Source organism: Aspergillus affinis (assembly GCF_023601865.1).
Source record: "Aspergillus affinis strain CMG 70 chromosome Unknown NODE_58_length_197389_cov_86_389201, whole genome shotgun sequence".
Classification (NCBI taxonomy): domain Eukaryota; kingdom Fungi; phylum Ascomycota; class Eurotiomycetes; order Eurotiales; family Aspergillaceae; genus Aspergillus; species Aspergillus affinis.
Window position 1 is genome coordinate 56,156 of NW_026515839.1, and position 12,108 is coordinate 68,263.

Below are 12,108 nucleotides of genomic sequence, written 5' to 3' on the forward strand. Positions count from 1 at the left end.
TAAACGTTGGATTCAAAAATTCTCAGCTTCCTTGTACCTAGCGGGGCACCTAACGGGCTAAGCATGGGAGCTAAAAAGGATGAAAGCAGGCCACGCCAGACCCTCGAGGAGGGTTGATCCACCCTCACGGGAGCATCCATATTTGCGGAAGTGAACAAATGAGTCAAGCCAACAAGCGACCCATTCATGGACACGTACGGGGAGTGCCGAAAGGCCGAGTGGATTTCCGGGAGCACAACCTTGGAGCCGGGAAAGATATCTTGCCCCCATTGCCGAGTCACTCGCATCTGTTGTAGGGTATCATTGGACCTTTGTCGGTTCACACCGACACTGAAGAAAGCCTCAGGGATCAGACCCGTCAACCTGCAGAGAAAACGAACATCTCGGGCACCAATCCTTTCACAAGAGCGCCTATTGACGCTTGGAGCTGCATTAAACCCAGTGATATCTAGCACCGCCGGGGGGTTAGCAGTTTACCAGTTTAGCATCCATTGGTTCAGGGGAAAGTAAGATTTAGTCATCGAGTCTGGGCAGCGTGCCGACTTATCCAGCGGGGAAGAAGCTGGGATCATTATTAATGGCGTTGGATGTGAGATGTGGGATAGAACTCGGTTTCTGATTCGAAGAAGAGTTCAATGTGACTTTGGGGAGGCGAGATGGTATCCACACCGACCCTAACGATCCATATCAAAGAGTGGACGAACTGGTGAAGATGGCAAACAAAAGGAAGAAGATGCTTGCAGTCGAGGAATGTGGAAGAAGGAAAGAAAGTGGGCCGGGGAGAGTTGGTGTCTCCGATTGCTGAGGTAATCCTCTCGTATTTGACATGGGATTCACTTCGATTCCGATTTCCGAGTCTTGTTCCTGTCCATTCCCGAATCTGATACATTATCATTGTTAAACCGATTGACTCGTCATCATTCCCCTGTCAGATTGGATTTCCAAGCATCATCCTCAGTCTCCCAGATCGACGGCTGCATATCCCCTTTCGTCATGCTTAGTCGATGTCGCGATAGAAGCAATGTTTACATATGACTATCAAAGCTTGATTTCAAATCCATCAATGTCAGCAGGTTGCTTCGAACGAATATTGGCAAGTAGTGTGACTCTTCTTGTTGCATATGCGGCTTATAATCCCGCAACTACGCTGAGCAAGTACGACACGAGAGAAATCAGTCATAACTATCGGCATGTGGAAAATTAGGCCTGTGCATGGATGAAAATATCCCGATTGATCTCTCCGCCGACGGTATCCTTGATCGGCATAAGCATAACGCAATGGACTGGTCTCACTTTTTAGCCCTGGGCTTAAAGGGAGGATGTATGGACAGCGAACACCACCATATAGACACGGACGCCTTTAAACTCCTGAAGACCTTCCAGTCGGACACCGGATAGGGTTATATCGTCACTAACAGAGCAGAAAGGCCCGGGTGATTATATTTAGGGTTCCTAATCTCCGATTCAGGCCGGGCTACGGGCCTCGGAATATGGCAGATATTGTTAAGCACAGGACTAGATTCTAGTGTCAGGCTCTACTCACCAGCGTTCAGTCCATTCGGCTTGCTTTTAATGATGAATCAGACCAGGAGACTCGGCACTGCGCAATTGCTATAGATTTGTGACATGTCAGAGTTAGGGTTGTGCCAGATTCTGGCAGAATGCCATGTAGTAGATTGCAGAACGTGGTCGTAATCAAACATCAAACTTTTTTTTCTTTATTTTATCTAGAATTCTGCATTGCGCTATGTCTTGTGTTTTTTTCTTTTCCCCGTTCCCAAAGACCAAAGTGGCCGATGGAGCCATTACGGTCTGTTTTTCCTGCTCCCAAACTCCACACGCTATGCCGGATAAGAGAAATAGAAAGAATAACATACAAAGTAAAGTGTCAAGGTACCCAATTTCAATATACAGCCACCCAGTCCGTCCACGAATCTAAAGTAGTTCTTCACATGTCCAGTCCTCGTACCTATCGTGCGAGAAGAGCAGTTAGAACGAGCTATGCCAAATCTCTCTCGGTTTTGATCGGGTTAGAAAAGCCGCTTACCATCCGTCAGGCAGATATCTCCTCACAATCAGAGGGATCTTCTTCTGGTTCAACTCCTTGAGGGCAATTTGCAAAGGATCCGTTTCACCTTCAAGATCGACCAGCACCGGAGCATTCATACTGATGATATTGTCAGTCACAAAGAAACCCCCATCTTCGTGCAACATTGAAGCGCATGTCTTCAAACGAACCTGATCTGTAGGGCTCTGGTACCCAGGACTCGCGCTCTTTCGTATTTGGTCATGTAGGGAGTCGTCGTGCGCTCTTCATTCGGCACTTTCTTTTCCCGCGCCTGTTCCATCACCTTGCCCGAGTAGCCAGCATTGGGGTCACCCGAAACGACGACGCGATCGCCGTTGGCCTCCGGCGCATACGAGTCGTCGCCATATCCGTCAGCGCCTCCTTCGCCGTCAACATCCTCGGGGTTTAAGAAGTCATCGGGCTCGTGGTCGTCAAGTTGCTCCGCGGGGTCGTAGTCGTAGCTGGAGACATGCCAGGTCAGAATGATTGGAAAATTCTCAAACTTGAATGATATCGATTCAATGGGGAATGTCCAAGAGTGATGTCGCCTTTCTTTGTTGCTGTGACCGGGAGATAGGATCGTGAAAAAAAGGTCTCTTACTTGTCTTCATCGCCGTGATCACCGTAGTCAGACATGATGCCAATTCAAGAGCTCGCAAGAAGGAATAGGGAAAAAGAGAGATCAGGTGATGCTGCAGCTACACAAGCAAAAGGAAAGAGCACACCACGTCCCGGGCGAGTTGAGCGAAAGGATCGACGATGCGACGGTGAAGAAGATTGAGATCGCGATTCCCCAAAAGCAAAAGGCGGCGGAAAAAGTTCCTTGTCCCGGCCTGCTGCTAGTCCGCTTTGAGCCATCCTGCTTCACCGCCTCAGACGGTCTTTCCCGGCAAAATTTTTGTCTTTCTTCATCGGCTTTCAGCTTTCGCGATTTTATTCTCGGGGCTTTGTTCTCGCTTCTCAACAGGCACTGTGTGTTGCTTTCTTTGTTCACCACTTTGAATGGGTCGTTGTTTGTGGTGTTCCAAAATTGAATCTCCGTCGGGGCTATGGGCCAGAAAAGAAAAGCTTCTGAAGGCTTCCCAACGCCGAAAAAGGTCCTGAAGCCAACGGCGCTGGATGATACTGGTAAGCGCATTCTCAGCAGCAATCCCATCCAAAAATGAACTCTTTCCTAATTTTTTTTCTTCTTTAGATCCTATCTACGAGGAGGCTTATTCCGATGATGATTATGCTTCTTCCAACGAGAGTGTCGTTACCGGCGACAGTCTACACGATACCCCGGCAACTCCCTTCTCGACAACTTCAACCAAGTATCCCTCCGAACTGAAGACTCATCGCTGCCCTTTCGACGGCTGCTCCAAGGCATTCAATCGCCCGGCTCGGCTCCAAGAGCACCTGCGCTCCCACAATAATGAGCGGTTATTCAGCTGCACCCATGAAGATTGCGATAAGACCTTTCTGCGAGCCTCCCATCTGAACCACCATATCAAGAGTGCGCATACCGGAGTTCGGGATTATGTCTGCGATCGTCCGGGCTGTGGAAAGAACTTCGTGACCGGCTCCCGTCTCCGTCGACATTTGGCGGCTCACGATGGACGAGACAAGTATCGCTGCACGGAACACCCGCCGTGCAATGAAACGTTCCGGAAACACTCGACGCTCCAAAAGCATATTATGACGTGCCATTTGAAACAAAAGCCTTTCCAATGCCCACATGTCGACGCGACGACCGGCCAGAAGTGTTCTATGGCATTCGACACCGCAGGCCATCTTCGCGCCCACGAGAGTCGAGTTCACACCGACAAACGATTCACCTGTGCCGAGTGCTCCCAGCAGGACTGCGCCGAAGGCACGGACCTGATGTCCGCCTCATCGACCGATAAGCCGGCAACTGGGTCCCTGACGGTGTCCTTCCCCACGTATGCGCTGTTGCAGGCGCACATCAAATCCGTACACCCTCCTCAGTGTCCCACTTGTTCAATCACCTGCTCCACGTCTCGTGAACTACGGCGCCATCTCGAAGTCGCCCACGGCGATGTAACTATCGAAGACCGAAAGCTCTTCCCATGCTCCGTCCCGGGCTGTGACCGCAGCTTCACCAAGAAGGGAAACCTGACCGTGCATGTCCGGACGGTCCATGAAGGCGAGCGACGATTCGTCTGCGGCGAGACCGACCTCTCAGCCTCCAAGAAGGTTCTCGGCTGGACTGGCGCCGACGGCTGCGGAAAACGCTACGGCAGCAAGCTCGCTCTCGAAGAGCACATCCGCACCGCCCATCTTGGCTTCCAGAACGCCAAAGCCGAGCGTCGACAACGTCTCGGCCTCGGTAGCAAGGGCCAACAACACCAGAATTCCTCGCAGCCGAGGCTCTCTGCGCTGACCGCTCTCACAGGCGAAGGCTACGCCGAAGAATCAGGCCGCCACATCACCTGTCTTGTCGAGTCTTGTCCCCATCGCTTCCTCCGCAACTATGACTTGTGGATACACATGGGCAGTAAGCACGGTCTTCTCGAGGACGAAATCCGAGACTTGTTCATGAAGCGCGCGCTCCTAGCGGATTCGACCACCACCCTCGACGCCCAAAACAACAATGACCCTCTCCTGCTTCTCTCCGACAGCATGCCCGGAATCTACGGTCTCGAGTTCGACCACGAAGACCCGTCCTACTCTTCTTACAACCCATACACCCTAGGCGCGACCTCCGCTCCGTCCCTGTCTGTCGATCCCTACGCAGACCACAACTCAGCCGACCTACCCGTCAAACCGGAACTCGGCTCTGATTTAATGATGCAAGATTTCAGTTCTAAGATACCCAATGCAGATGACATGGCCATGATTGATCCTTTGTTGGCGTACAATTTGATGGACAATGCATAAACGCATACAAGCAATACCCAATACCTTTTCTGTTTATTTTCTTTAACCAAAAGCTGTGATGATAATGATGAATAATTTCGGGATTAATATTTGTTTTATAGCGCATGCGAGTATTTACAATAAGTCTTTGAGCGAGCTGCTATTCTATTTCTTGTTTCGCTTCGAGTTCTAATGAATCTGAATCGAATGACGAAGTGTTTTATACAACTAGAATATATGAGGATCTGTGGAATCGACGCATAAAATGACCGCTTTCGACGCCAGAAATGAGTCCAAAGAGTATGCCTCGTTCTTCTGTTTAAGTACTTTAATAACCTCCTAATAGGGGTCTCAGATAGGCAATGTAATGGATAACATAAGTACGCGCCCACCGCGCCGTTAGGGGCGGTGCAATGGCCTTGTGTCTATACCCCTGCAACTGAGGGCTCGTATCACACTCCTAATTCTCACTAGGTGACGGACCCCTGACCCCGCCTCTCTTGTCCCTCTGGCTGCTCACCTGCTGTTCTTCTCCTATCTCATCAAGGCCTTGCTCAAACCAGGTCAAGAGGCAAGGTTGATAACCAGAATGGAAAACAATGGGGAGAAAATGGAGGGGGGGCAAGCATCCTTGAAGCGAAGCAGTGCGTGCTCTCTTTCCCTTCCACTAACACAAAGGGGGCGTGATATAAGAGGCGTGAGGCATGCTAACAAATCTTTCACGGCTAGGGGCGGACTTCGAAGACCATGAGTCGACAGATAATGGCTCGAATACAATGAATTTGATGACTCGGAGGAAGAAGCATGGTGGTGGGAGGAAAATGAAATGGAAGATGAGGAAGATGAGAGCGAATATTTTCCCGCAGAACAGAACATTGAAGAGCATGAATATACTATCCCCGGTGACACGGCACGAACGGTGAAGATTCGGCTCTTTGTGTCTGATGAAGGAATATTCCAGCCCAGGTGAATAAGAAAATATGTCGCCGAATGCACTTGTGATGGCGTCGCTGTCGCCACCGCTATAGCCCGGTATATTCATCGACATGGTATGCGTGGATTCTGGAAGGAGATGGAAGAGCCCAGCGAGGAAACAAGCGATGTGGCCTTCGATGTCTTTGATCGATATGGAACAGCCAAGAATAAGTATAAAGATCATCCAGTGCAAAGAGGAACTGGTGTATGGGGAAACGAGCTTGATAACGGCCCTCTTTTCCTGATTGAAAATCTTCATGTTTCAGCACTGGAACTGCGTCGGAAAGGGCTGGGGCAGAAAGTAGTGGCTTTAATGTTGAACAAAGCCAAGCAGTTCTGCCTAGATGACAAGCCAGACGGCAAATATGCAGATCTTTTCTACGGTTCTAACGAGGCCTTCGAGCGAGCATGGACCCTACATGCTTTGGCCAGTCCCGGAATACTGGCAGCTGATATCGAACCGCAGTTAGTGGGCAAGTCCGCAGAAGAACGCTTGATGACACGGATCCGATTTCAATCCGGTGTTATTGATTTTTGGCGATCATGCGGTTTTCGTCGAATCGGCGCATCTCGCTGTTTTGCATTTTCGTTCGACCTCCACCATCAGTCTCGCGCCCTTGCAGCGACTTCTGATTTCGACCCGCGTAGGAGCCATACTAAAGCTCTTGAGAATGAAGAACTCAGAGTTATCTATGAGGCAAATCATCTTACGGATGTTGAGAAACTGAAAATGGAAAGACTTCGTGACGCGTTGCCGCTGCATCATGCAGCTCTCACTCTGGCAGACGAAGAACTCAAAGCCTTTTTCGTCACTCATGCGGACGATGAGATTGGTTGGGATCGAGTGACCAAATCTGAAGCCACGCTTCTGCATCTAACAGCTTGCGAGCTCAAGCCACTGTGTACATCGTGGCTACTTGAGAATGTTCACCACGCCAAAGTATGGAAGACGGCTCGTGATATTAACGGGTACACGCCGCTCGAAGCATTGCAAGAAAAATTAGAGACAATGCGAACACAAAAGCAGTGGGGGGGTTCAAGGGTTTTGGACCTATCAGATTACTTTGAAGGGTATCCCGACTCTGCAGTGCTCTGTCTCGCCTTGCTGTCCGAACGGGATACTTCGCTGCTTAATGGCGTATGCCTCCGATACGGGTGTACATGCGGAGAATGCCTGGGAGGATTTCTATCCGCCCGAATGAGGAGCTCCTTGATCTTTCATGGTGAAACTATGTACGATCTTAACCAGGATGGAATTGATGATGGGGGTTTTTGGGTAGAGGCCAACGACGACCTCCTCGTGCACCTCGATCCCGATGTGCGAAAGAACCTCAAAACCAACAAGTCACTTCGAAGAGGCTTTGTGAATATTTTCCAAATTGCCGTGGAGTGTCTCAATGCGAACAGAGTCCCCACCGCAGAGAATCTCGTGCGGTGCTGTCACTATCGGAGCGAGTGGCCACCGGACACCAAGAACTACCTGCGACGCGCTGGGTGGCAGATGGGCTGTCGGGCAGTGCTTCGGTACATGTTCGACTCTGCTCATCTACAGGATGAGAAAGCAGGCGATGGAGAGTGTCAACGCATCTTGAAGGAGAAATGGTCAGACCTACCAACTTGCAGAAACGATCATGAATTCGAATTTGTTGCCAGGGTTTGTGGTTACGTTGCGGATGACCTTATTCCGGTACCATCCTTCTCGATCGAATAGTTTCTATCATCTACCAAAGCAGCAACGGTTACACTTCTGACCATGTCAAGAATAAAGGGCTTAAGTACAGCTAAAATTGACAGTAGGTGGCGATGAAAATGAGGTAGCTGCTCTTGTGGACTGGGGAACGGCTGCATGGAATTCTTCGTACTGGGAATACACATATTTTGCAGTGCAGAAGCAAAGTAATCTATCAGGAAACCATTGTTAAATTGCGGTTTTGTTTGGTTAGAAACCAGCTGTTGGTTCTGGAACCAAGTCAGTTCTTACTACAGTTCAAGCACTGAATCAATTCTAATTTCGAGTTCCGAATCTACTGTAGCTCTTGATTCTGATTGAGAACTCCGGTGGCCTCCAACTAACTTGGTTATAGACCTAATCTTAACCAGATTCATAAACTATCATTAAGCGAACATAACTAGCAGATCATTCATGACGTTCCGGGGTAGAAAAGAAATATTCCGTCAGCTGAACCCACATATCCAACCACCTAGATGGCAATGGGTTGGATGATGAAATACCACAGAAACAGGAGAGAATCATGATCCATTTGTATGTTGCTACGTGGTAGTTATAGGTAGGTACCTCATCTCGTTTCTCCAGATTGAGCAGATTAAAAAAAGGTCCATAGAATTCACCGGTTAATACCTTACTATTGTTAAAGAGAAACTAACAACAATCAATGTCCTAGTGATAGGTAAATAGTCCTGGGAAGATGCAAGGCAATTTCCTCCGGTATTAGGCTGTGAATGAACATGACAAAACCTCTAGACACGGTAGATCATTAGTGGTCACATTTTCAATCACTCCACATTTAGATAAAATGGAAATAGATGTCCAATATCCCATGCTGTGTCTGTATTGTATGAAAAATGTTCAGTACCTATCAGAACGGCACTAGCGACGACAGGACGACTGTATTAGGCAAGTCGCGAGATAGCTTAGTCGTCGTAGAAAATCAAACGACAAGGGTTCGGGGTGATTTGGCATGAATGGGAAAAAAACAAACTTGAGACAAAGGAGGTGTGGCATGAATGAAGCAAGAGAGGGTTTTGTGACAAGTGTGTATGTACTATGCTATGGCCAAATGCTTGCTCTTGCTCATTGAGCGGAGATTGTTCACCCTTAAGAAAGAAACTAAATACCCTGCGATCATTGCCGTGAGATCCCCGTTGGACCGTTTGTGGAAAGTCTACTACTCTCCGGGGAGGCATGAGACGAGGAGCAGATAAGTGTCGATATGTCCAGAGTCCAGAAAGAGAAATAAAAGATATAGTAGCGAAACATACCATTGCCACCAGACCCAATGTAATCACAGTCGAGATCGAACGCATTTTCATAGTTTCCCAATGGTATTGATCGGCCTGTGCTCCAACGGCAATCGATCTCTTTTCAAACGATTATCTCATTTTTTTAGTCGTTCTATGTAAAGCATTTGTTCATGAGCGGAGAGTATGTTCGAGAAATGAATGAGGCAGTCATGATCGAGTATTAGTTAAGTGATGAACGTCATTCGAAGACTGGTTTTGAGGCCATCAGAGACATTGATGATCAATTGTCCCCTAAAGTTGCTCGTTGGATACGTCCTCGTCAGCGTCCAGAACACCGTTGTGTCGCGAAGGCCAAGGCGTCTTCACCTGAAAGCCAGTGGTGGACCGAGATCTTGGAATCACACGACGGGGCGCTACCGTACTTTCCTACAACAGAAAGAGAATTTTCGATTAGCCAGATATTCTTGGCGAGAAATATCACGGACAACTTAGAGGATTGGAACTTACCTCGTATACCGAAGAACCCCGATTCACGTAGGCAGTAGCAGTCCTGGGCCAAGAGGCGGACCCTGAACGGGCCCTCAAGAATATTTGAGCGTCTTTGCAGGAACTAGTAGGACTTGAAGGTGGTGATTCCTTCTTCTTCACTAGAAGAGATGGGCATTCATTCAATTTGGCCATCAAAGTGCGGTTTACCTTCCACACATCTTTGAAGTAGTCAGGGTTCCAGTTAGCCAAGAGACTATCGCTGTAGGGAAACGGAGCGTCGACATCGAGCTGAGCTCTGTCGTTGGCTCTGATCTGGGCCAGGTGTCTCAGGAAATTGATATAAGCTTTGTTGGCCTCCTTGGAGGGCTCATGGGCTGTGAAAAGTCTGGCGACATCGCAAAATAGATGGACCGCGGCCAGTCCTCGAGCCATAGCCAACCAAAGTGCAGTCTTGAGTAGCATATTGAAAAGCTTCTCGTTGCCTTTGTGAGTTGGCCAGACCACGAGATCGCCTTCTTCCGACATTTCCGTAGATGAACGAGGTATCTTGGTTGTAGTCGGTGGAAGCCATCCCTCCTCACGCGCCTTCTCCGGCCGATTCTTGATGAGATCGTTCCTGTAGAAGTGATAGAACTTTGTCAACTCGATTTCTGCGTGAGCAAGCCCGTCCCACTTGAGTGACGCTTTGCAGGCTTCAATGCGAACTTCTTTCATGCTCATCAATGAGCTCCGGGGGTTAGACACGGGAAGGGTACTATAGCAGCTTCCTGGACAGCAGTTAGTATACACAAAAGAATATCGCTCTTCAGGCCATTCATCGACTTACTGTCTTCCGTATCATTCTCGAGCGCTTCCAGAATGTCTAGTTTAAACTCCTCTATGACCTTCACAGCTGCTTCCAGTTGCTCGCAGACGCTGGTACGTCTAGTATTCATCCAGTAAATCGGCGTACTTGGCTCACTACGCAGAGGCTCCAACAATTTTCTCAGTATCTGAATCTCCGTCAAAAAGTAACTCTCATCCATTGTTTCGGTGCCGATTGGGAAAGTGCTCATGAGCTGCGGGTAACGCTTGCGGAGCCATTCCCGCAGTTTACTCTGAATCTTGTCCACGTTTTTGGATTTTTCCAGGAGAATCACGAGAAGTTGCTCATAGGATCCCGGGAGCACGTTCTTGACCAATTCTGGAAGTTCCGCCATAAGCTCAGCTTGGAACGTGCTTGGGTCGAATCCCCTAGTGAACTCGGCCATCAGGAGATCTATCTTGCGAGTCTGGTGCATGGCGTTTCCGTTGGCGTCTTTTTCGGCGATATCGTGGAATGCGGTATCTTCATCGTCGGCGGGGACGTCAATAGCATAAGGGATCTTTCGCCAGTCGGACGGGCTCGATGAGAGGGTGGACGGTGGTGGAGTCGGCAATGGAGGAGTGTGCGATGGAGGGGTGAGCGAGAGATCGAAGATTTCCATGCTGAAAGCTCAAAAAAAAAACACTTTTCTCTTCCAATTGACATACAGAGGAACTCTTGGAACTCTCATCAAACTAACAAGAGCAATGACCAGTACAAAGAATAGACACTGAATATGAAAGATGCAAGAGGACCGGTGAATAGAAAATTGGGACGAGATGGTGACTTGTTGTCAGAGAGGGGTTTCAATCGCTGGATCAATCTACTTGTAGATGTGGAAGTCAAAGGGGAGAGATGTAGGGAAGTAGGGAGAAAAGAGAAACGGAGGGCGGAGGATGCCTGATCAAATAGGAGCCTTGACAGCTTTAGTGAATATAAGTAAGTATGAGGTGAGCCTGAGGAACGCAACAGAGCTCTACATGGAGAAAATGGAAAGTATCAGAAAATTTCATTTCAACTACACTGCCATTTTTGGGTATACTATACTGCCATGTTCACTTGGCTTGGCAAGAGGTCTCATACTGATGAGCCTTGAGAGTTATTCAACATTCTGCTCTTTTTCCTAACCCGCAATCATATGTAGTGGTGCCTGGTGGTACACTCATGGCTTATGAGCTGTGATTCTAGCAAAGTGAGCAGGCCTCAAAGTCACAAGAAATTTTGTGTCTGGAACAGATTGAAGAGATCGGCAGTTGATAGTGGGCATTTCCTTGACGGCGCTACAGATTGGCAACCACCATGCTAGCTTGGCTCATTTGATTAAACACTATCATGATGCAGAATTCATGCATAGGCTTTGCCAGAAATAGGCACAACGCAACCTAAGGCATCTCTCTATACAGTCAATGTGATCCTCATTCTTTTTCCTAGATAATCTCATGATAAATTATCTTGCGGGCCACGATTCAGTTCGTTAAAACTCAACTGTGTGTGTCATTCCATCCTCCTCCTTTCGGCACCTAATGGGCCATGCTGGAGTTGTGGTAATAGCCCGCTCTCACTAACTAGATACAAGCGGTACATCTTCATGTAGGCTACTATAAAATATTACAATATGTCTTTTTGACTACACCTGGCGATGTGTATCAGTATAAAAATATGTAGGAAAACCTGGTTGAAACTCAAATAGGACGTGTTTATATACTGTGATCATAATATTCAACTTGCGCCCGGGGTTAAGCTAATATTTATTGTCGACGATATAATCTTCTGGATAGAAGCTCAGCCCTAAATTTATGCTACTTGAATCTAGAAACTGACCGCTTCGATTATGCAGGGCCTAATTTAAAGTTAGGAGATACATACATACCAGCCAGCCTTGCTAATGCAT

The 12,108-nt window shown here is 48.2% G+C and overlaps 4 protein-coding genes across 4 annotated transcripts; 2 read left to right on the forward strand and 2 right to left on the reverse strand.

The window, feature by feature from the left end:
* Positions 1-1,935: 1,935 nt before the first annotated feature.
* KD926_008620 (DNA-directed RNA polymerase core subunit RPO26) lies at positions 1,936-2,704 on the reverse strand (the record flags this gene model as incomplete). Its single annotated transcript, XM_053101363.1, has 4 exons — positions 1,936-1,969; positions 2,048-2,167; positions 2,239-2,529; positions 2,670-2,704. 4 exons carry the CDS (start codon positions 2,702-2,704, stop codon positions 1,936-1,938), a joined length of 480 nt encoding a protein of 159 aa, XP_052955038.1.
* A 413-nt stretch (positions 2,705-3,117) lies between these two features.
* On the forward strand, positions 3,118-4,948 carry KD926_008621 (uncharacterized protein; the record flags this gene model as incomplete). Its single annotated transcript, XM_053101364.1, has 2 exons — positions 3,118-3,196; positions 3,264-4,948. 2 exons carry the CDS (start codon positions 3,118-3,120, stop codon positions 4,946-4,948), a joined length of 1,764 nt encoding a protein of 587 aa, XP_052955039.1.
* Positions 4,949-5,978: 1,030 nt separating this feature from the next.
* KD926_008622 (uncharacterized protein) lies at positions 5,979-7,613 on the forward strand (the record flags this gene model as incomplete). The annotated part of the gene is made up of 1 exon (XM_053101365.1): positions 5,979-7,613. One exon carries the CDS (start codon positions 5,979-5,981, stop codon positions 7,611-7,613), a length of 1,635 nt encoding a protein of 544 aa, XP_052955040.1.
* Positions 7,614-9,175: 1,562 nt separating this feature from the next.
* Positions 9,176-10,839, reverse strand: KD926_008623 (uncharacterized protein; the record flags this gene model as incomplete). Its single annotated transcript, XM_053101366.1, has 3 exons — positions 9,176-9,310; positions 9,392-10,140; positions 10,200-10,839. The coding sequence occupies 3 exons, from the start codon at positions 10,837-10,839 to the stop codon at positions 9,176-9,178; spliced, it is 1,524 nt and encodes a 507-aa protein (XP_052955041.1).
* Positions 10,840-12,108: the final 1,269 nt, after the last annotated feature.